The 23,672-nt window shown below is 36.9% G+C and overlaps 1 protein-coding gene and 1 pseudogene across 1 annotated transcript; both read right to left on the bottom strand.

Annotated features, from left to right (window-relative positions):
- Positions 1-8,361: 8,361 nt before the first annotated feature.
- On the bottom strand, positions 8,362-9,234 carry LOC108866116 (L10-interacting MYB domain-containing protein-like). The gene is made up of 2 exons (XM_018644238.2): positions 8,727-9,234; positions 8,362-8,651 (listed from the first exon to the last, which is right to left on the bottom strand). Exons 1-2 carry the CDS (start codon positions 9,057-9,059, stop codon positions 8,589-8,591), a joined length of 396 nt encoding a protein of 131 aa, XP_018499754.2. The 5' UTR covers positions 9,060-9,234; the 3' UTR covers positions 8,362-8,588.
- Positions 9,235-15,698: 6,464 nt separating this feature from the next.
- LOC103934229 lies at positions 15,699-22,094 on the bottom strand (annotated as a pseudogene).
- Between the last annotated feature and the right edge of the window lie 1,578 nt (positions 22,095-23,672).

The raw sequence follows: 23,672 nt of genomic DNA, 5'->3' as shown, positions 1-23,672 counted from the left end.
CTGTTACAATGAAATTGGATGACACCAACTACCTCACATGGAGTTTTTAGATCAAATTGCTTCTTGAATGACATGGAATTCTAGAATTTGTGGATGGTACCAAGAAATGTCCAATAAGATTCGTTAATGATTCAACTGTTGAAGAGGTAGAAACAGAGGCTTACCAAGTTTGGAAAATACATGATCGTGCAATCATGCAACTCATTACTGTAACTCTGTCATCCACAGCAGTTTCTTGCATTATTGGCAGCACTAGTTCTAATGAAATGTGGATGAATCTCAAGGAAAGATTCTCTTTTGTGACAAAAGCCAGTATCTTTCAATTGAAGACTCAGCTTCAAAACATCAAGAAAGGTTCTGATTCGGTTTCTGAGTACTTGCAAAGGATTAAAGATACAAGAGATCATCTTGCAGCAGCTGGGGTTATCTTTGAAGATGATGATATCATCATTCTTGCTCTCAAGGGACTTTGGAACAACAATCAACCAATCTTTGGAGTCAAACTTGTCCTTTGGAACAACAATGATGGCAACTAATCAAACTTCAAAAGAAAAAGCTTTAGTTCTTGATTCTAACTCTTTAGATTCAAGTAACTATGGTTCATCTTCTGGGGGTGGATCAAATCAACACAACAGCTCAAACAGTCAAAGCTACTATTCTGGGAATCAACATAGCTATAACAGTAGGAATTACAATGGTGGTTACAGTAGAGGATACAGAGGCAATAACTACAGGGGGAGAGGCAGAAGAAAATTCAATTACAATTCTAGGTCAAGGTTTCATACACTAAACAATAATCCTGTAATTCTTGGGGCTCCAAAACCATATCAATCCACTTGTCAAAGGCATACAGATTCTTTGAGCAGCTCATCATCACCTGTTTAATGCCAGATTTGCTGGAAATTTGAGCATACAACTATTCAATGCTATCATAGAGGGTTTGCATACCAAGGAAGGCCTTATGCACCTTCACTCAATGCAATGAATGTTAATCATCACCCTTCAACTCCACCAGATCAATTTTGGATTGTTGACACTGGAGCAATCTCTCACATAACATCTGAGCTTGCCAATCTTGAGTTACCTACTTAGTATCAAGGCACAAACACCATAACCACTGCTAGTGGTGCAGGTGTGACCATTACAAATATTGGTTCTTCAAAGTTGCATGCTTCAAATCATACTCTTGAGTTAAAAAATGTTCTTTGTGTACTAAAGATGTCACAACATTTACTCTCTATTAATCAACTCTGCAAAGACAATAGATGCAGGTTTACATGTGATGAATTTTCTTTTTAGGTTCAAGAAAAGATCACATGGACAATGCTACTTAAAGGATTGTGTAGTGATGACTATTACCATATTCCATTTTCCATACCACAGAAGTTGTTATATGCATCATCATCTCATAACCATGCATGCTATCTTGCAAAGCCAGTACTTACAACCTTGTCACATAAGAGGCTAGGACACCCATCAAATGCAATCACTTCTGTTATATTGCACAATAACCAAGTACCTGCATTTCAAGACTTTACTAGAAACATTTGTACACCTTGTTTAGAAGGAAAATTTACAAAACTTCATTTCTTGTATTCTCCAAATAAGTCTGTACAACCTCTAGAAGTAATTCATAATGATGTGTAAGGACCTTCTCCCATGTTACCTGTTGAAGGTTTTAGGTACTATGTAAGTTTCATAGATGAATGTACTCAGTTTACATGGATATTTTCATTACATGATAAAGCCAAAGTGTTTTCAACATTTGTTCAATTTAATGCATATCTGAGTACTCAATTTTCCACACAAAGGAAAGTTTTTCAAAGTGATGGTGGTGGTGAATATCTGAGCAACAGTTTTAAAACTTATCTTTTGAATTAGGTATTATACATCAAATTTCTTGTCCATATACACTAGAACAGAATGGTCTTGCAGAAAGGAACACATGCATATTATTGAGACTGCTATCACCTTATTAGAAACTACACTTCTTCCTTCCAAATTCTGGTTTATGCTTGTGCTACTGCAACCTACTTAATAAATAGGATGCCCTATGCTACTCTAAAAATGAAATCTCCATATCTGCTATTATATGGTCAAATTCTTGATATCAATCACCTAAAAGTGTTTGGATGTGCCTGTTTTCCATTACTTGAGCCACATAACACAAATAAGCTTTAATCAAAAACCAAAATTTGTTTTTTTTTTTTCTGGGGTATGCAGGTCACTACAAAGGTTTTATTTGTTTTAATCTTTAGACAAACAGAACCTATGTATCTAGACATGTTCATTTTGATGAAACACAATTTCCTTATCACACTATAACTTCTAAAACACAAAAATCAAACATTCTTCATACACCAGTACAATCATAGATCATTGCATTACCAAGCATTCCTTTACAAACACAAGCATTGTCACCCTCATATCATGATCATTCATCATTGTCATTATCCTTTCACTCTGAGGATAGCAATTCATCTAGTGCCTCAAAATCTTTGTTTGCATTAGCATCTAGTGCCATAGATTCTTTGCAAATTGATGCATCCAGAGCCTCAGATTCAATTAAACATCCTATTAATGACATGGTTCTTCCTTACTCTCTAAGCCTCACCACAACAATTGATTCCTCTACGCAGTCACCTGTCCTTGTCGATCCTGATTTCCAACATGAACAACTCATTGTTGTTCATCCCATATCAATGAATTTGCATCCAATGCAAACAAGATCAAAAAATGGGATTATCAAGAGAAAAGCTATGTCTACAATTGTTGATTCAACATCAACAATTTTGGAACCAAAAACATTTAAGGCAGCCAACAAAATCACAAAATGGAAATCTGCAATGCAAGAAGAAATAGATGCTTTACACTCTCAACAGACTTGGTATCTTGTTCCTTTGCCACCAACAAGGAATCTAGTGTGTTGTAAAGGGGTAAAGGGGTTTACAAAATCAAAAAGAACGCAAATTGTTCCATAGCTAGATATAAAGTCAGGTTAGTGGCAAAAGGTTATAGCCAAGAGGAAGGAATTGACTATGGTAAAACCTTTAGTTTAGTTGTCAAACCAACAACCATTAGACTAGTTCTTGTATTGGCAGCTCAATACAACTGGTCTCTTAGACAGTTAGATGTCAAAAATGCATTTCTGCATTGATGTTCTTCAAGAAGAAGTTTATATGGAGCAACCTCTAAGCTTTGTGAGTGACAAATATTCATCTAACTTTGTATGCAAGTTACAAAAATCTCTCTATGGGTTAAAGCAGGCCTCCAGAGCATGGAATGACAGATTTACAAGCTTCTTACCTAGTTTGGGGTTTCAGAGTTCACAAGCTGATCCATCTTTTTTTGTCAAGCACTCATCACTTGGTACTATGGTGTTGTTATTATATGTAGATGATGTGATTTTAATACGCAACAGTCCACAACTCATTTCAGCAGTTATTAAAAACCTCACTGCAGAGTTTGATAAGAAAGACTTGGGTCAATTGAACTACTTTTTGGGATTACAAATCAGCTATACACATGAATGGCTCTTTGTGCCTTAGGCCAAGTTTATCTCAGAGTTAATTGATAAAGTGGATTTGCAGGAGTGCAAGCCTTGTCCTACACCATGCTTGCCATATCACAAGTTATTGAAAGATGATGGAAAACCTTATCACAGCCCAGAGCAATATAGAAGCATTGTAGGTGCACTACAATATCTTACCTTCATAAGGCTTGACATAGCCTTTGATGTCAATCAAGCATGTCAAGTCAAATCATAATAACCCAGTGAAATTAAGATGATAAAAGATTTACAGGTTAATTGGGAAATGATGCATATTGGCTATTGATATGTCTGTTGTGTGTGCTTTATAATGTGTTTAAGATATTTGTTCCATACGGTGTATGCTTGAGGCTTTAGGATGAATTTTAAGAGAATGGAGAATGTAAGTTCATCTTTCATGTTGATCCGTTTGGAGTTCCCATTCTGAGCCTTCCAAATTGATCATCGTTGGAAACATAGTGTTTTGTTGATTTAGACGTAGGGGAATTCTGTCCTGCTTTGGTCACACTATTTAGTGAGTATTGTATGCTTTATTTTTTAACTTGATCACAAAAAAATTTAAACAGTATACTTCTACATGATATCTGGTTGGAAACAGAATCATCAGGAAGAGGATCTATATGCGTGTGAAGCATGTGCAGCCATCAAGGTGCACTGAAAAATTCCGCATGAGGAAGATTAAGAATGGCCAGCTAAAGGCCGAGGCTAAAGCAAAAGGTGAGGTCATTAGCACCAAGAGGCAGCCAAAGGGACCCAAGCCTGGTTTTAGGGTGGAATGTGCCGTCATAGAAACTGTTACTCCCATTCCTTATAAGTGTTAAATGCAATTATTATGTCGACACTGTTGACTGATTAAGAAACAAGCTTCTGGAACGTAAATCTTTCATTTTATCAATCAGGCATAACAGAAAGCAAACCTTTCGGAAATCAGGACCTGCCAGATACATAGCCAAGCAGACATTCTCATAAAATGGCAGCAACTGCAAGCTGCAGGTGGTTATTCGCTACAACTTCAGTTTGTCCTGAACCCACACATAACTATGATACAACATAACACAGATCAGCTACCACTTCACAGCTAGAGCCACGAACGTGTGATACAAGATGTATATAAATTCAGCAGCAAAGGTTATACAATTGAAAAAACAGGTTGGGACTAGATACAGTAGTTTTTAACCCTACGGGATTATGGAATCTCCGAAGTCCCAAGGGATTGAATCTAGTTAATAAGGAATGGATCGCACAATGTTCAATAAAATGCATGAGAAATGCACCATATGAGCATTACAGAGGCACGTGAGGGGGGCTTGCAAATCCCTACATGGGAAGAGTCATTTACACATCTCTTTTACACGCCTTTGTAATGCTCATATGATGCATTTCTAATCCCTCCTATTAATTAATATTTCGTAATTCATCCCTCACTAAATTGGCATCAGTCCCTTGGGACCTGAAAATCACTCATCCCAAAACATACAAGGTTTCATAGTTAGTATCCACAGTTCATACAGGTATCCGCATCACGGTTACTCAATCACAGGTCATGTGCATCATCAAGCTACAGGAAAACACCAGTCCATCTTCTACCATCACAACATGTCTGTCCAACTTACATGCAGCATCATCTATGGTAAAGACCCAGTTACGGCCATAACAGCAACTAAAACTCCTTTAACCGACAACCAGGTCAAACATAGAAAACCTAATTATTTCACACTGATCGATCAGAAACAAATAGTCAAGCCATATTTCTTACCAACATATATCAACTATCGAGAAAATCAGCTTGAGCTACTGGGCCTGCAACCAGCTTACTGCAAAAAAAATTGTACTTCTAAAACCAGCATCACAACCACGATCGTCCATCTACAAACCAGAAACAGCATAACAGCATCGACGGCTGTGAATCAACATCCTGGCCTCAATCACTTTTTTCAGGAACAACTATAAAACCCAAGAAATAGTTCGTGAAGACTCAGTCTTCCTATAAACTGAACTAGACAACTATCGAGGCATTTCCCTTCCACCTTTTGTTTTTGCGCCCTATTCAGGACCTAGTGATAAGGAATACAACCTGAGCATCAAGGCATTTCCCTTCCAGCGATCTTGTTCTCTCCTTTCTACGTATGACCTTTTTATGTATAATTGTAACTTAATGTCTTTCATTTCACTAGCACTCTTGTTTAGTAGTATGCTCTGAACATATTCGTGCATCCTTCCTTTCGGATTGTTGACAGATGGATATTCTCCCTATATTAACTAGCGTTTTATTATTATTATTTCTTTAGTGATCGTATATTCTTTGTGATTGTTGTTTTTTGCACGACTTCTTGATATTACATGTTTCCGTACGTTCTTGTATATCCATATAATTATGGCTCTCGAGTGTCGGCCAGCAAGTGCCATTCAGGTGGCATTTGGATATTTGGGTTAGGGTGTGTCAAGTTTAGGCAGGCTAGGCGAACGCCTAAGTGCACTTTCTTAATTTTCAAACACCTAAGAATTAATCGGGAAGGTGACATGCTACCTAGCGTCTAGGCGGGGATTTTAAGGGCTGGTTTGGTATTGCTATGCTTTGAAAAAAAACTGTTGTGAGAATAAGCGGTCGTGCTATGAGAATAAGCAACTGTGAAATAAAGCAGCAAAGTGTTTGGTAAACTTTTTTGTAAAAGCACTTTTGGAAAAAAAAAAGCAGTATGATAGTGTTTGGTAAACTTTTTTGTAAAACAGCTGTGACTATGTGAAATGACCAAAAAGGCTATAATACTAGGTGTGCTATTAATTTAATTTTCTTAACAAATAAAAGTGAATTACTAAATATATTTTATTTTTAGAAGAAAAATATTTATAAACTTTATCTTAAATATTAATTAGTATGACAAACTACTTTAATAGAAATATTTTAGAGTGAATAGCTAGGATTCATTAGTACAATATTGTTAATGTACTTGAAAGTAGTCTAATTAGATGCATTCATCAAACTTGTTGCTATTCTATTTCTTAATGCCTCTATCTCATGTGATCCTTCAATTTGATAATTTTGATATTCATCATCATCATCATCACTACTATCGCTTTCTTCGCAAAAGTCCATGGGGTCATCAAAATGACGATCACGTTCAGAATACCTCCGTATGTAGTTATGAAGAGCCATTGTAGCAATGACAATCTTCACTTGCTTATTGAACGGGTAATTAGGCATATCCCTTAAAATTGCCCATCTTTTCTTCCATACCCCAAAAGTTCGTTCAATGATGCTCCTAAGAGAAGAATGTCTGTGGTTGAATACCTCTTTGTGACCCGTTGGTTCGGCACCCCTACGAAAGTCCGGGAGATGATATCTTTCACCTTTATATGGTCCCAAATAACCTCTCATTTGTGGGTACCCCGCATCTACCAAGTAATATTTTCCTGACAATTGAAAATTTGTTTTGTATTGTAATAATTATACAAAGCAAGTATGTAAAATGTTATAATAAAAGTATGAAGACTACCATTTGGAGGCTTAGAAAAGTTTAAATTTGGATTTCGTAGCACGGATAGAAAAACCCTTGTATCATGTGCAGTGCCTTCCCATCCGACACAAGCAAATGTGAATTGCATGTCAAAATTACATGCAGCCATAACATTTTGAGTCGGTATTCCTTTCCTACCAATGTATGGAACTTGATCCGGAGGTGGTATTGAAGCCTCAACATGCACTCCATCTATGGCACCAATACAATCCTTAAAATAATAATATAGAAGAAAACCGTCAACCTACACTTATAGTTTGCAAATAAGTTAGAAGACGAGTCAAACTTTACCTTAAAATAAGGCATGTATCTTGTATCTCTCCTTATTTCTTGGGGAATACCACAAAACTCCGAATCCATTGGTTTGATAATATCTATTGTCATCTTACATACGATATCCAACATAACACCAAAATATCTACTAACAGTCTCACCAGAATGTTGAAATCTCTCTTGAGCTAATCTATTTTTCACACCATGTCCCAACATATGCAAGAACATTCCTAATATTTCAATTGCATTCATTTTCCTTGAACCTTTCAATCCATAATTAGTTTGCAAGTCATTGGATAATCTATAAAAGACATCTTTGTTCATCCTAAACATTCTATAGCATCGCACATCATTTCCTTGTAGTACTTCCATCAACCAAATAATACCTGTATAGGAAGAATTCATACATGGAGTTTTGTGGACATATTTTAAATAATATGTTTCAACAGCTCTCGCTACAGCGCATATAATTAGACCATCATCCAACTCCTCAACATCATCATCAGAGGTGTTCATATTGAATATACCTGTAACCTAACACATAGTTCATCATTCCACAAGTCATAATCCAACAATCACTAAGAAGTCATAATCCGACATTCAAGAACAAGTCAATCCAACGTTTAACAAGAAATCATAATCCAACATTCAATAAACACAAAATACAAGCAACATTCAACACATAGTCTTAATGCAAAGTACAAACTACACAAAGTCCTAATTCATAGTTATAGCTTCTTATTGTTCTTTGTTGAACATATATTTCAACCAAGTCAGCTAGACTTCAGGATCTTGTATCGTGGTAAACACATCTCGCTTCTCTGCAAAACAAAATAAACATGTAGCAAACAACCATAACTCGCTAGGTGGCTCACAACCAGGCAATTATGCAACAACCGCTAACACTTCCGGAATACTACTACCTATATGCAACGACCTCATCAATGAGTTTGCAGAACTCTTAGTTTCATAAGCTTCAACAAGACGGTCAATTTGACCACAAAGTTTTGCAGCACCTCCAATTTTTTTCCCTTTCTTATCAACCTTTTTCTTTTGCAATTCTCCTTGGTTAGCTGCTCTTTTTTTTCCCTTCCTACTTGCTTGCCTTAGATCCTGCATAGTCTCAGTTTCTTCCTCATCATATGAATCAATTTGTCCTACAGATTCCTCTCTTGACTCTGGTGGTAGTACTCCAGATGAAGGTGCCCAGGCATGTTCACCGGTAGCAATTGTACTCAAGAACATCCTATTTAACTTGTCCTCCATCTCAGGACTAATGCCTTTTTTCGCAATTTTTCATATTCTTTGTTTATCTACAAGTAAGAAAGAATATGGTTAATACATATTGCATGATATCATAATACATATTAAAAGATAAATACACAAACCTGAATTTTATTGTTCCACCACTCCTCAGAGGCATCAACGGTACCCTTGCTTGAATTCCACCCTAGGCCAGTTTCTTTACCAACTAGCTCTTTCCACAACTTCCACTCATTTTTAAGTGCATCCCACTTATTTTTTAGTTGCTTTTTTTCATAATCATGCCCTGTCTCTGCCTTGAAGTTAGCTCTAATATTTGCATATCCTTCTTTGTCAAAGTGAGTGCCCGGACGATGTCCGGCCTCAACCTCCTTGATGCAAACATCACAAAATATTGATATATTGTGCGCATTCCATGTAGCTACAGGATTTGACGAAGATGCCCCCTTCTTTGCCATCGATACCAACTACTGATTTGTATATATACATACATATATATATATATATATATATATTAAAACACGAACAAATGATATTGTAATATAACCAAGAAATAACCAATAAATGATCCACATACAACTACAAATAGATTACATCACAGATTGGGTTCACAGTTTGTATATATACATACATATAAATACACATATATATATATCAAGAAATAACCAATAAATGATTACATCACAGTTTGGGTACACAGTTTGTAATACAAAAGATTACAGTTTGTAATACATATGCATACATATACATACAAAAGATTACATCATAGTTTGGGTTCACAGTTTGTATATATACATACATATACATACATACATATATATATATATATATCAAGAAATAACCAATAAATGATTCTCCCATGAGCCTTAATGATAGGAACGGAATTAACATAGGGAAAAAAGGCTTCTTCTCAGGGTGTTGTGTCTCCCGAACTCCTAGTGGCAATAAGACTTGAGTGCGGATTTAAGTTTCGTGAAGACAAAGATGCGGCTTCTTAGGTTGGAATCTTAGCTTGTGCCAAAATGTACCATTGGTTTCATCTATCTCTTGATCATTGCCTATGGTAGTATGCGTGCACGTACACTCACTGTGTACATAGCAGTCACTGAAGCCCATGATCGTCGACAATATCACAGTTTGGGTTCACAGTTTGTAATACAAGAGATTACAGTTTGTAATACATATACATACAAAAGATTACATCACAGTTTTGATTCACAGTTTGTATATATACATACATATAAATACATATACATACATAACCAATAAATGATTACATCACAGTTTGGGTTCTATAAATTTATGGTGTGGGCCAACTCAAAGGGAAACAGATAATCTACGGTTACACAATACAACGATAAGTGTGCTGAAAAGGAAAATACAGAACAGAAGAAACTTTACTTATCAACAAGACGACAACCAAAGACGTTTGGGCTTTATATTATATATAAATCACAATTGATGTTTGGGCTTTATATTACAATTGATCTCACAATCATGCGCAAATCACAATTGATGTTTGGGCTTTATATTTTATATACAATCAATGCCGTTTCATAAGGCGTTTATAACCAGTCAATTATTGGACATAAAAACAATGCTACGTAACACAATTGTTGTTTCTCAAGCAGCTTAAAGACATTTTCCTGAAATAGAAACCAATAGTAGTTTGCAGAACATACTATTCGCTCGTTAGAAAAAGATCAATTTTGGCAAAAACCAATCAAACACAGACAGAAGTAGCATTACCCATGTATGTCCCCTTCACAGGTTTTCTAAATAATGAAGAAAGAATTTGATCTCATTTCTAAGAAAACCCTTTTTGTTAAATCAAATGTCTTGAAGCACACAGATATACTCATCATAAACAGAAACACGGGTTTGACAAACTAACTGTGAAATTAAGGCAAACTATGACAGTGAAATCACGAATCCAATTTTCATTTTCCCCAATGATTGAGAGCATGTAGCCAGCAAAGTTGAGCGAATTATAAATATAACCAAAAGAGAATAACAAAAGTGACATGAACCGTAAAATTCACCAAAAATAGCTCGTGCAACCAAAACACGTGAAAATTTCCAGATCCAAAGTAGACACCTGAAACTAAGTTGTATCAAAATTTCATTGATTTTCGAGTTCGGGAAGTGTAAGAAAATTTAAAACTAAAACAGGTATGCAGCTGTTTTCCTGTAAAAACAATTTCAGCAGCACCAAATTACATACATACATACATATATATACATACATATATAAATGATCCCTTACTGCAGTTGTGTTTAAATGCTTTAGCTATAACTCGGGACTCCTTTGGTCGAGGAAGTAAAATTTTTATTACAACCAGAGATCGACACCTACTGGAGCAAGTTGAAGTTAATATAATATATATGGCTCGAAAAATGAACGAAGAAGAAGCTCTTGAGCTCTTTAGTTGGCATGCCTTTCGAAATCCCTGTCCTAATGAAGAATACAGTGAACTAACAAGAAGTGTTCTATATAATACAAGAGAATAACAACTGCATATAATACTTGGTTCCATATAATACAAGAGAATGAGAGGGAAATCTGTAAGTACTTGGTTCCATATAATACAAGAAGTGTTCTATACTTGAAGTTTTGATGCACTAAAGTGATGAGGATGAGAGGGAAATCTATAAGTATTTGGTTCCATATAATACAATAGAATAACAACTGCAGATGTTTGTATGTAATTAATTATTGAACATATGCACTAACCTATTCCTTATTCACTATTTTTTATTAGGGAACAGAAGAAATTGAAGAATGTGTATTGCATATGCTTATAAATCTAATTGACAGGCATGAGGCGCAGTTTATCAGAAGAATTATTGGTGAGATCAAGCAACTCGATACCACATTAAAATGTAGCTGTCTACCAAGTAGGAATAGATTCTCGGGTGAACGAGATTAACAGCTTAAGGGATCATATGATGTTCAAATGGTCGGAATTTGGGGCATGGGTGGAATGGGGAAAACATCAGTTGCAAAAGCCATCTATAACAAGTTCTACCATAGCTTTAAGTACAAAAGTTTCCTTGCAAATGTTAGGGAAACTGCAAAGGAATTGAATGGCATGACGAATTTGCAAGAAACATTGGAAACAATTAGAAACATTGGAAATTACAGACACTGCAGTAGATCAGGTTCTATCCAAGTTTTTTTTTATCTTAAATAGCAAAAGTAAGACACTGCAGTAGATTAAGGGATAGCTAAGCAGGTCAAAGCATATGGTTCTGTTTAGGCATACATGCATTGCATTGCATTGTCTGAAAAGAAACCGAATGAAAACCACACAGACCATAATAGACACACACACACACAGACCATAATAGACACATTTGGCAAAAGTGTAATCCTCACTATAATACATACAGACCATAACACACACAGACCATGATCTGTTACACAACTACCAAACCAAGTTTGCAGGAGAATTCAGAAACTCTCCATAACCAAATTTCATGTAATGGTTGACTGAAGAATTCAGAAGAAAAAACCAAAAAAAAAAAAAAACAAATAGCATAAATGAAGAATTCAGAAAAAAAAATATAAAACACAATAGCAGGGGAGAGAGATAAGATACGAACCTGGAGGTTGGAGTTTCAGAAGAGACTGCGAGAGCTTGAAGAAGACAATGAAACGGCGTCGTAGAGGGGTGAGCTGAATCGCAAGAAACACATGACAAATCAGAAGCACAGTTCACAGATTAGAAGTAGAGCAAAGCTTTATAGGAAATTATCCCTTACATAAACCCAAACCCAAATCAGAAGCAGACCTTCTTTAAAAAAACGAATACATAAGTAATCAAACTTCTCTCTCAATTTTTTTTGTTTCCTCCACAAACCCTAATTTTTTCCCCAATTAATTTTTTCCACAAACCATATCACCTTCCCCAATTAATTCTTCCCCACCCTCCATCCCCAATTGTTTTTCCCGACACCCATACCCTCATCCCTTTGCTCTTCCCACCCCTCTTTCCCTAATCTCCCCATCCCCAATTTGAAAAATCCAAACAAATAAATAACAAATTTTTACAAGAGAAGCTTACCAAAGGAACCTGGAGAAACCTGGAGAACGAAAGAACGAGAGAACGAGAGAGATCACTAGTTTTTGGAACGAGAGAACGAGCGAACAAGAAAGTGGTTTTCTCCTGGTTTGGGTTATGTGCGAGAGCTCTGAAGGTGAGAGCGTAGGTGAAGGGAAAGAAGGGCAATTTTGGGTTATTCAATATTTCATTAAATGTACACTGTTCACCCGTGTGTTTTGAAAATAAGCTGTTTTTGGAAGCTGCTATTTGCAGCTTCTTGTCAGCTTCAGGTTTTGGGCTTTTTTTCACCCCAAACTTTGAAACAAAGCTGCTTTTCAAAGTTTACCAAACATCAAAAATTCTCATAGCTTTTTTTCATAGTAGCTTTTTTTTTAATCACCTCAATCCCAAACTGCACCTAAGAACAGTGAGGAAAATTTGTTGGTTGCTACGATAATTGTACTGCTGTATTATTTTACAGAATAAGCACAATACAGTTATCATTTACATATGGTAGGCACAATAAGCTAGAGAGATAAATCAACGTAACACAAGTCATTAGAACAGGCAAATATTGCCTTCCCAAGCGTGCAAACACTTGTATCGAAAGTAAACGATAGTGTTTCAACAAACACCATGACAGCTTAAGTTATCAAAAATCAAAGAGAAAAAATCAAGGTAAGTAGTTAAAGTGGTTCGACCAAAACCATCAACACAACTCAAATCGTGGTTTTGTTAACTCTGGGATTACCACACACCTTAGCCAACTGGGATTTGAAAGGAGAAGTTAAAACCTAAACACTAATTCCTTGAGGCACAAGTTGCTTCTGTACTCTCTGAAATGGAGGTGTATTGGTTTTTATTCCTGAGCTCCTTCAATTAATTTAAAGCAATGTTTCAGAGCGATGTAGCTGATTTTCCTGAGCGATCACTCAACCAGTTCATTCCATGACCCCAACCCTACCGGAATACATTTAGTTGACCCTAGGGACTTTAGTGTTTGAATTTTGTAATTACAGGTTTTTACAAGAGTTTGATCAAACTCTTATGTGTAACTCTAGGTTCCCTTGAACAGATTTAAACAGGTGGACATGGCAAGCCATCTTGAGACAGGCTAGGACCAACACAAGTGAGGGAGGTGGCCTTGGGGCCCAACAGTGCTGCAGCCACATGAGCTGCTTGATTTGCTTCACGGCACCCTGTCAAATAAGGTTTCTTTGACTGGAAAGAAAAAAGACGAACAATACATCTCGGCAAGCAGTCACAGGCACAAAACTGAAAAAAAGGCGAAATTCTATATTCTGGGCCAAGTTTCTCTGGTGTCTAGGGCTTTCTGGCAGAACCATGCTACTTGGGCGCTGGATATACAAGTACAAAAATGGCACAGGTGACTTGGGATTGTCGGTCGAAAATACTTGGAATACACAGTTGTATATACTAGGCCGAAGTTCTTCAGGAGCATAACGAGAATATGATAGCGTATTAAGCTCAATCTCATTTTTCATCAACTCCAGACGTTGTGTGCCTTCAAAGCGACACTCTTCTTCTCCTTCATAACTGACAACCTTGTGTTAGACTAAAGTATCCAGTTCAAATGAAACAAAATAATCATTATTTATAACGCCATTTCACAATATTCTGCATTGATCAAAATTACTACGTAGTAGATAAACTTCTCGTTCACCTGACCATGATGAACTGGCTACACGGGTACGAATTTCAGGAATTCCGGGTGATGAAGACCACTCAATTGGCCACACAAATGCTGCATCATCATGGCTTCCAAATACACCGGCCCCAGCAATACCCCTGGCTCTTGTTGGTGAAATTGCCTGCTCCCGGTACAAGCTTGCATTTTCCAACCGCTATATGCTTGGCTGCGATGACATCTCCGAGATAGATCACGAAATCCCCAATTTACTTTTCATTCCTCAGATTCTATAACGACACAGCAACGGGATGCTGGCAGATCCACAGGCTAGGTTTAGTAGCAATATCAAAGTCTTAGCGCTTGATGTGAAACATAAAAAAGAGAACATAAATTTGGTTCAAAGAAAAGGAAAATAACAGACCATTGATGATATGTATCTTCACGTTCCAAAACCTAGGCCGAGATTAAGCTGAGTTTTTAACATTAGCACTGTGTTCCTTGACACCCTAATAACAATAGAGAGCACAAACTCCCACACCCACAAGTGTCGGAATTTTGATCTTTTTCGGCGCATAACTGCATATGCGTGTTGTTTGTATGATTACGTGCCTCGTGTGTTTCTCGTTTGGGACAACGTCGATGTTATGTTGGAGCGCAGACCATTGTGCCTACTGCATACTATACCACACGAACTTAGTGGAATATGGAACTTGCGAGAATCCGTTTGCGCCTGAAACATGATTATGCATGTTTTGCCTGTATATGGTTTCAGAGAACAGTTAGTCGATCAGTGCAAGTGTGTCTTGATTCCTCAGGCGAACTGATCAAACTCAGGATACGATGAATCTCTGTATATACAACTTCGTGGTTGTATTTCAAGTTGCTCGGTTGTACATAAAACTTCGTGTCTGACCCCTTTCGGGGTGGTACATTATTTTTCCCCCAATAGATGCAGTTTACTGTACAACTGACACTTTCTGAATCAGTGCTGGTTTTTCCTACAACTTCGGTGCTTTTACTTGACACAATTACTGACCCACTGAATCATAAAAATAGAAAAAACGGAAAGAATCGAAGTTAAACGAGCTTGAACATACTGACCGTACTACATTTGAGTTGGATTATTTAACACCAATCTCGGTATGAACCAAACATGAGATTAATTAACAACTGAATAAGCTGGGATTATACCTTCTATATGTAGGCATATTTAACATGAGAGACCTAAATAGAACCAACCGAACCCAAGCCAAACCAATCCAAGTCAATCCCTACAATTACTCCAAGCCAAGCCAAGCCAACCTATGCAACAAACTTGCCCTTTTAGGGTTTGTTGGTATTTTTGCTAGTCTTTTGGTGTTTTTAACCAAATTGTCAAAAAAGTACTGCCCTAACCCCAATTTGCAATTTAATATTGAGTAGCATGGTATATTAAATGACTAGACAGTTGTCTTAAGAACTGATCTATCACTTCTGAACAATTGTAATAGGGAGAACTCAGAACCTCCAGTTATAAAAATACAAAAACAAACAGATTAATGAAATCAAACCTAGAGGCAGTAGATCCTCCATCACAGTTTGCAGAAGTGGTGTCGTTTCTTGTCAAACAGTCTAGCTTCAGCGTTGGACACAACTTTGTTCCCCTTAATAAGATGCAGAAATGGCAGTTGTTCTCTAAAATTTCGTTCTTTTAGCTGGGCCTTGATCAATGATGGGATCTATCTGAGGGTTTTGTGTCTCTCCAGCTTGTTGGGTTTCAGTGCCTTTCTCGGCTTCTGCAGTTGGAGCAGGAACATAGCCTTCTGGAAATGGTGGAGGTAGTGGGGCTGGTGGTAGCTGCATAAACAGTATGAAAATAAGGACCTACTCCTAGTAATACAGTTATGATGAGTTGATAATTACAAGCTTCACAGGAATCGGGATACCCTCCAGGACGTTAGCTAATATCCATACCCAGAAGTGCAATGCAATAATTCACTTCAGTATAGGAGCACGGGAGAAGATGTGTTTCAGTTCTATTACCTTGCGCTGTAAGGATTGAAGAATAAGATCAACTCGCTTTACTTCCTTGAAGTCAATTGTCTCTTTGGTAACCTTTGATTCGAAGGCTGCAGCCTCATTTTCTGAATCGACTGCATCACAAAATTTAAATGAATTAGAAACCATGAACATTAAACTCATGCTGGCACTAGAAAAACCACCACTTAATACTGAAATATGGCAAGCAGCGATGAGCCTTCTCATATTTTAAGTATACACTATACTGAAGGTTTTAGCATTTCATACATGATACACCTACCATCCTTTTACATGCATGATACTACAAGTCACCATTTTTAAACAGGAATGATTTCAAGAATTCAACCAAGATATTTTTGTGATCAAGAGCAGTATGATCCATGCATAGTACCACACATGTCAACCAAATCCAAGCTAATCCAACGATTCTTGGATTGGATCGGCCAAGTTGTTACAGAGCTTTGATTGGGCATTGGCCTTTTAATCTTTCAACTCCAAAAGGTTGGTTTGATTGGAATTGCTTCAAATCTGACCTGAACCGACCCATGTACACCCGTAGTGTCCAAGTTTGTCATGCTCATCAAAGAAAATATCTCATTAAACAAAAGAAAAGTGATGCTATAACACACAGCGCTTCAGAATAATTGACATCTAAAATACTGATTCATAGATCTTGTCAGAATGGTTGAACAGCAAGATGTGGTTGCTTGATTTAGCATGCCATCAAACCCTATTCCAACCCCTTTTTTTAAAACCAGACAAATAAAGCTTTGACTTTGAGTTTGAATATTTCTGTCTTGCATGACATCTTCACATTTGCTACCGTGATGAGTGGGAAACAGAAAAGTGTAGTGATTGGATCGTTATTGAACTTGCCTACCCCAATTAGTCCCAAATCCCTACAGCCACATTAAAACAAATGTAAACTAATCAACCATCTTTATATGTAAACTGCGGAAAACATATGAGTTTGGGAAACATCATGGTTCTGCAAAGCATTAGAGTTTTCATCTTTCAAGTTTTGATGTAATGTAAATATCAACATAATTGATATGAGTAAAGCATTCCTATATAACTTTTATGGAGCACCAACAAAAATAACTATTACCGAAACAAGAAGGAAACCGTTGAGAGACCTTCCCACTAGCTGACTTATTAACATCTGTTTAAGATCATACTTATATAATCAAGATATCAGACAAAGTACAAGGAAATCAATATACCATATCCAATCTTCTCCAGCTTTGAGGCATCAGTCGTAAAAGCCTTAGAAATATAATGGAGAGCACGTCCCTGCAACATGAGTAGACAAACAATCAGAACAGAATAAAGATTCCCTATTAATTCCAACACTTAGGAACACATCATACGACTGTATCACTGTCCGATCAAAATAAGATTAAGCATAAATTTGAAATTACTTGAAGCTACTAGTTCTTTTATAATTATAATGTGGCAAACTGCATTCAGATATGTCCTAATCCATTCAAACAACCCCAAAGAAAAAACTTACAATTCGAGCTGCGAAAACATTGCAAAGTTGTGGTGCTTGGTAAATTGTACCGTCCAAGACATAATAAGTCAGCATCAGTGTAACTTTCTCCGGACCATCCCTCTTTTGCTTGCGGAAAACAAAAAGGTGCGGCTCCATAACTTCACTCAGCCAGTATTCAGTGCCCATCATTTTCCTATAAAACGGACACATAACCATCATTAACTATGCCAATTCCCCAAGTCCTAACCATTTGGGGTCAATCAAAAGAACCATATGAACAATCTGCATTCCGGTCTAGAACAATGATGCCCACAAAACCAAAAGAAAATTAAGTAGTTCCGTATAATATCTGTATCTAATCAAATTGATCCGACGATTAACCACAAATCAATCAGGTTTCATTAGTCCATACCAACAAAAAACAAAAAGCAACTGGGTTCTACTTATAAAATTAAAAACCACTTATTTTTAATGATTATTCCAAGCATACCAATACCATTAATTCATATTTCTTCAAACTCTCTCTTAATAAAAAAAAAAATTCATATAAAATTCAGAAACCCTAGCTAAGTACATTCAGTACAAAAAAGAAAAAATTGAAGAACATTTCCAAAAATTGGGGATGGGGTTTTACTTACACGAGTTGATCCCGGTCGAGGGGGTGAATGGAGCGTTGATGAAGCTGTTCATTGTTACAAGTCCAGTCGTAGAACGGAGAGATAGCGAAGTAATCAAGGACCAGTCTTGATACGAGTTCAGCCATAGCTGGTCCTTGAAACATATATCAGTCATGTCCGTACCCGGTGGCTGTGCTACCACGGGCGGCGGACCGCCCTCCATGTTCAGCGGCGCAACCGGTGGTGTCGCCATGAATTATCTTCCTTGTCTGTACAATGCTCTGCCTCCTCTTAGGGCAACGGACGGGCTGGCTGGGAAAAATAATGACTTACCTCACTGGTTAATAAAATGGATTATTTTGTAACCAAATAAAATATATACTGGTACAATAATTAAGACAACCGGGCTTGTCACCAAGGAGAGAGAAACAAAATGGTCTCTGAGACACCTACTATAAATTCAAGATAACAAAGACACACGTTCTTTTTTCAGAAGAATCTGTTCTGGAATGTAGAGTTGAAGCAGATACTTCTACGGTTAAATGTACAGATTGATAGAAACACTGGTTTTGACAGATAGAATATGACTTCAGGAACTTACTGTCCCACCTGTACAGAAGATGTGCAATAATGCATGAATTGTGAGCTTGAAATGATACTCTGTAGGAATCCATCTCTGCAAGTGAAATAACAAAAATTTCTTGATTCTTCATGTGATGTCGTGAGTTGTTGCTTGTTACTTACTAACATGTTCATCCTGATTTCACTTCATTTGTGATATATCATATATCCAGGCTTCAGTATCTGCATCTGGTCATTTGTTTATTAAGATGTCGCAGCTCATAGTAAGAAATTAACCTCTAAATTACCTAGAATCATTTCATGTCACCCGAAGTCAAATGAAATCGCAAGAAGAACATGTCGTCTTGGGGATGGGATTCTAGTGCAGATTTATAGATATAAGGTAATGCCTACAGAATTGACAAGGAGAGCTAAAAAGGTTTGCAGAACTAGGTAAAAACATACCAGGCAATGTAGCAAGTTTAGAACTTGGACAGTTGGATCAGTTTTGGAGGGGTTTTTTTTTTTTTTTTTTTTTAATGAGAAGCGACCTAAAGGAATGAATCTATCAAATATACTGCTGAAAAGTGAAAACCAGTAGAATCCATTTTTGTTTACCATATACGATAAGGAATCCAAATATCGCTTTTCTTTACAGTTTGGTGCATAGTATTAGAAGTTAGTCCCTTGTGTCAGACACTGTCAGATATGGAATTTGAGTGCTTGCTATGGAAATGGAAGCCAATGATCTCCTACTTTCCTCAGTAAGCTAGAAATTATTGTCATTGAGATTATACGTGCTTGTTTCTGTTACAAAGTTATTTCGAAATTTTCTATCAAGAACATTTATTCTAAGTTCTTACCAAATGTATTGGAATGGCTCTTGGAAAGTTTATCTTTGCAAGAAGAAAACAAGTCAGAGGCAAACTTAGAAAATCAATAATAGTCTTGGTGCAGTTTCTCATTCTTGATTGTGTAAAGGGTACTTATAAAAAATGAAAACAAGTTCAGAAGTAATGATGTTAGATCAGGTTAGCTTTATTGGATGACCAAATGGCAGGCGATGTAACAGTTGAAAGTTCTAGGATGGGTGCTAGTTTAACCTAGAGAGGGGTGAATAGGTTCCAGTTTAAAAATCCTATTCAATTTTCAATTTAATTTTCAGTTCTCGAATTAAATCCACATTCACATCACATATCAAACTATCATACTCATATGCAGTTAAAACGCTAAATAAAATGTACACACAAGATATAGGATTTAACAACGCAAAACCCACTACTGGGAAAATCCTCGGGGCTCCCAAGCCAGGACAAACACTAAGAGAAATGAGTACAGAAAGACTTACAAAACTAATCAACTAGACACACATACAAGTAGGCAGTTTTGTCTCCACGCTTTGCTACTCAATCTCTCTTCAACCTTCGAGCGGAAGTGGCACAACACTAATGCGGCCGTCAATCACCTTCTCTTCGAACTTTGCAAGATACTAACGCAATTATGCAGAATGAATGAAATGAAATGATTTTGAAAATCAACCAATTATGAAAATCACAAGGTACATTTTCATAACTGATTTCTAACTAAAGCACGATAAAAACAACATGAAAAGTATTATTTTCTCTTAAAAATACATGTTGTCAAAAGCCAAAGCAATAGTACTGAAACCAATTTGTTAAAGTGAGTGCCCGGACGATGTCCGGCCTCAAACTCCTTGATGCATACATCACAAACTATAGATATATTGTGGGCATTCCATGTAGCTGAAGGATTTGACGAAGATGCCCCCTTCTTTGCCATCGATACCAACTAGTGATTTGTATATATACATACATACATACATACATACATATATATATATATATATATTAAAACAAGAACAAATGATATTGTAATATAACCAAGAAATAACTAATCAAACTTCTAATTTCTTTATTATTACCACTGTAGACACAGATGGAATACATAATCGTAGTAAACGATACAGGCAACAGTGCAAAACTTGACAATATAAGCAGACAAAAGAATCCATCGTTAATAAGCAGGAATGAGCATACACAATACATGAAAGCATACACAGGAATGAGCATACACAGTACACATGGAGCCACCTCATTCTTGGCTATAACACCACTAATCAAAGAAATCTGTGCACTCTTCCTAATTCAACACCTCCTGCTAGATAAAGGATGACTCACAAGAACACCTCCTGCTTGTATGATTTGTAAATGACAGCTCCTACTAATAAAAACATGAATCACAAGACACTTGTCCAATATATGCAAACTAATGACACCAACACCAACACCTTTGCTCGCTTCATCAACCAAAATACGAGTTTTTTTAAGGAAAATATTTATTTTCACTTGTGGGTGGTTTTCTTTTTTCGTTAGCATTTCCATTATTTCATTATCGAACATGGGTTCTGCTTGTCGTACATATGTTAATGCTCTGCTTTAATTATTGGTTTGTTAGTGACTAGTCTTTGTAAACTGGGTGTAAACTGTAAGTAACCAGAAAATCTGGGCTCAGTAATTATGTTCCTAAGTGTTTGCGGAGGTGTTCATTGCAAAACTGATGTCTAAGATTAATAGCTACCCCGTTTACCGCATTATTACTTGAATAGTACACATTCTTTGCCGTGGTTGATTCTTTCGTTGTCTACTTTAGCTGCAATGCTGTTTAGTTTCGGTTTTTCCTGTTCATCATTCCATGTTGATGTTTGCAAGAAAGTTCGGGGAGAATATGGCTTTTGTTTATAAACTGGGTACTAGAAAGCACAACAAAAACACAAATAACTCTTTAATCCAAATCAAGATTCAGGGAACAAACTTGCATTATCACTTCTCACGCTTAACATGCATCAAGATTCAGTCAAGGAAAATGAATAGAGAAGTAATCAATTTTTCTTACTTCTCTCTCAATTTTTCTTGTTTCCTCCACAAAACCTAATATTTTCCCCAATTGTTTCCTCCATCCCCAATTTTTTTCCCCAACACCCATACACTCAACCCTTCGCTCTTCCCACCCCTTTTTCAGTCACTCTCCCCATCCCCAAATTTAAAAATCCAAACAAATAAATTACGAAATTTTAGACAAGAGAAGCTTACCAAAGGAAGGAGGGAAGGCGACGGCTAGAGGAGGGAAGGCGACGGCGGTGTCTGCAGCGGCAGGCAACAGAGGATGAGGGCGTGCGAGAGAGAGTCTGAAAGTGTTTTGCGAGAGGGCGTGCGAGAGACAGTCTGAAAGTGTCTTGAATGTACAGCTAGCGAACGTTTGCTGCCAACATATTTGTATATTCAGCATGGAGCACGTTGGAGAGTGGGTGATGGTGCTGCACATCAATCGGTACAATTATTAACACAAGTACAAGCAAAAAAATAAATAAATAAATAAAATTAACCTATCCTAATTTGAGTGCCCTATAGAGAGAGAGAGTAAATTGACTCGTATTTTGCAAGACTCACTAGAATGGCTTCTAGTCCTTCTCATCTTTTGAGTATTTGTTGCCCCAATAGAATGATTTCTTCATGCAATTCCTCGATTGGTTTCTTCGTGCAATTCCTCAAGGACAAGTTGCTTATCGAGCATCATCTTTGAGTGTTTGATCTCTGTATATTCATTCAAGTACAAATTTGTCATTCATGCGCCTCCTTTTCGGGAGAATTTTGTTACTTTATTCTTCTCACTTTGGACTTCTCTTTTCTCTTCATGCTTGTGTTCTTCAAATATCAACACACTTTGCGGTCAATACATCACAATAATACTAAGAACAAGATCAAACAATTAGAGATGCCTCTTAACAAAACCATTGCGTGCCGATCACTAAGTATCACAAAATCATTGAGTGAAATGAAAATATTTGAACTAAACTGATTAATTCGAATTAAGAACTCAAGTATCCTGGTACGTATAAAATATGCAAGCTTGCGGAAACTACAGTATTGAGGATCGCATGTGTGGCTGCTGTGTTAATTCATTTCTTCTACTAAAGTGCTATTTTCTATATATTTTCCAAGCCATGACTATAAGCTATGATAACAAAGCTTAAAATTGGTGAAATCATAAAAAGAGAGAATACAAATCTTCATGTTTGGGGTTAAGTCCTGCCCCCCAATTCTCAATTCAATTGGTTAATCAGTCAAAAATTCATTAGTTTAGACATGGATAGTGCAACCATTCCAATAGAAATACTTAGAAAAACTTGAAATATCTACTTAAACCATTTTAAACCACGAAGGTACTGTAGAAATTCATATTCATCTTGCAGTGCGCCATAACCTTATGCTTCAACAAAAATGTTAGTTTGCACTATAAATCACATGATTGTGGAAAGATAGAAGAATAGAAAAACTTCACTATTTAGGGTTTTGGTCCGTGCCCCCATTGTGACTTAGGTGGAAACCATGCCTTCTCGATACGGAATTTTGTACGAATTCCCACAGACGGCGCCAACTGTTGAAGTGAAATTTCCTACAAGAAGAAATACCTCCACGAATTTGTTGACTGCAATCATCGCGTTCGCGGAATCCTTCGCTAGAGGTGTCCCTGAATAGTCTTCCTCTGTAGCTTGCCCGAGTGGGGTACCTGCAAGAGATACTCCGACGCTGAAGTCAGTCGATTGATTTTCTGTTCTCTGCATTTTCTCGGGTTCTGATTACCTACTTTGTTCTTTGTCTCCT

Source organism: the organism of the source record quoted next, unplaced genomic scaffold, assembly GCF_019419815.1.
Source record: "Pyrus x bretschneideri cultivar Hongxiangsu unplaced genomic scaffold, Pyrus_bretschneideri_v1 Contig9, whole genome shotgun sequence".
In the NCBI taxonomy this organism is placed as follows: domain Eukaryota; kingdom Viridiplantae; phylum Streptophyta; class Magnoliopsida; order Rosales; family Rosaceae; genus Pyrus; species Pyrus x bretschneideri.
This window is presented reverse-complemented; position numbering and strand designations above follow the sequence as displayed.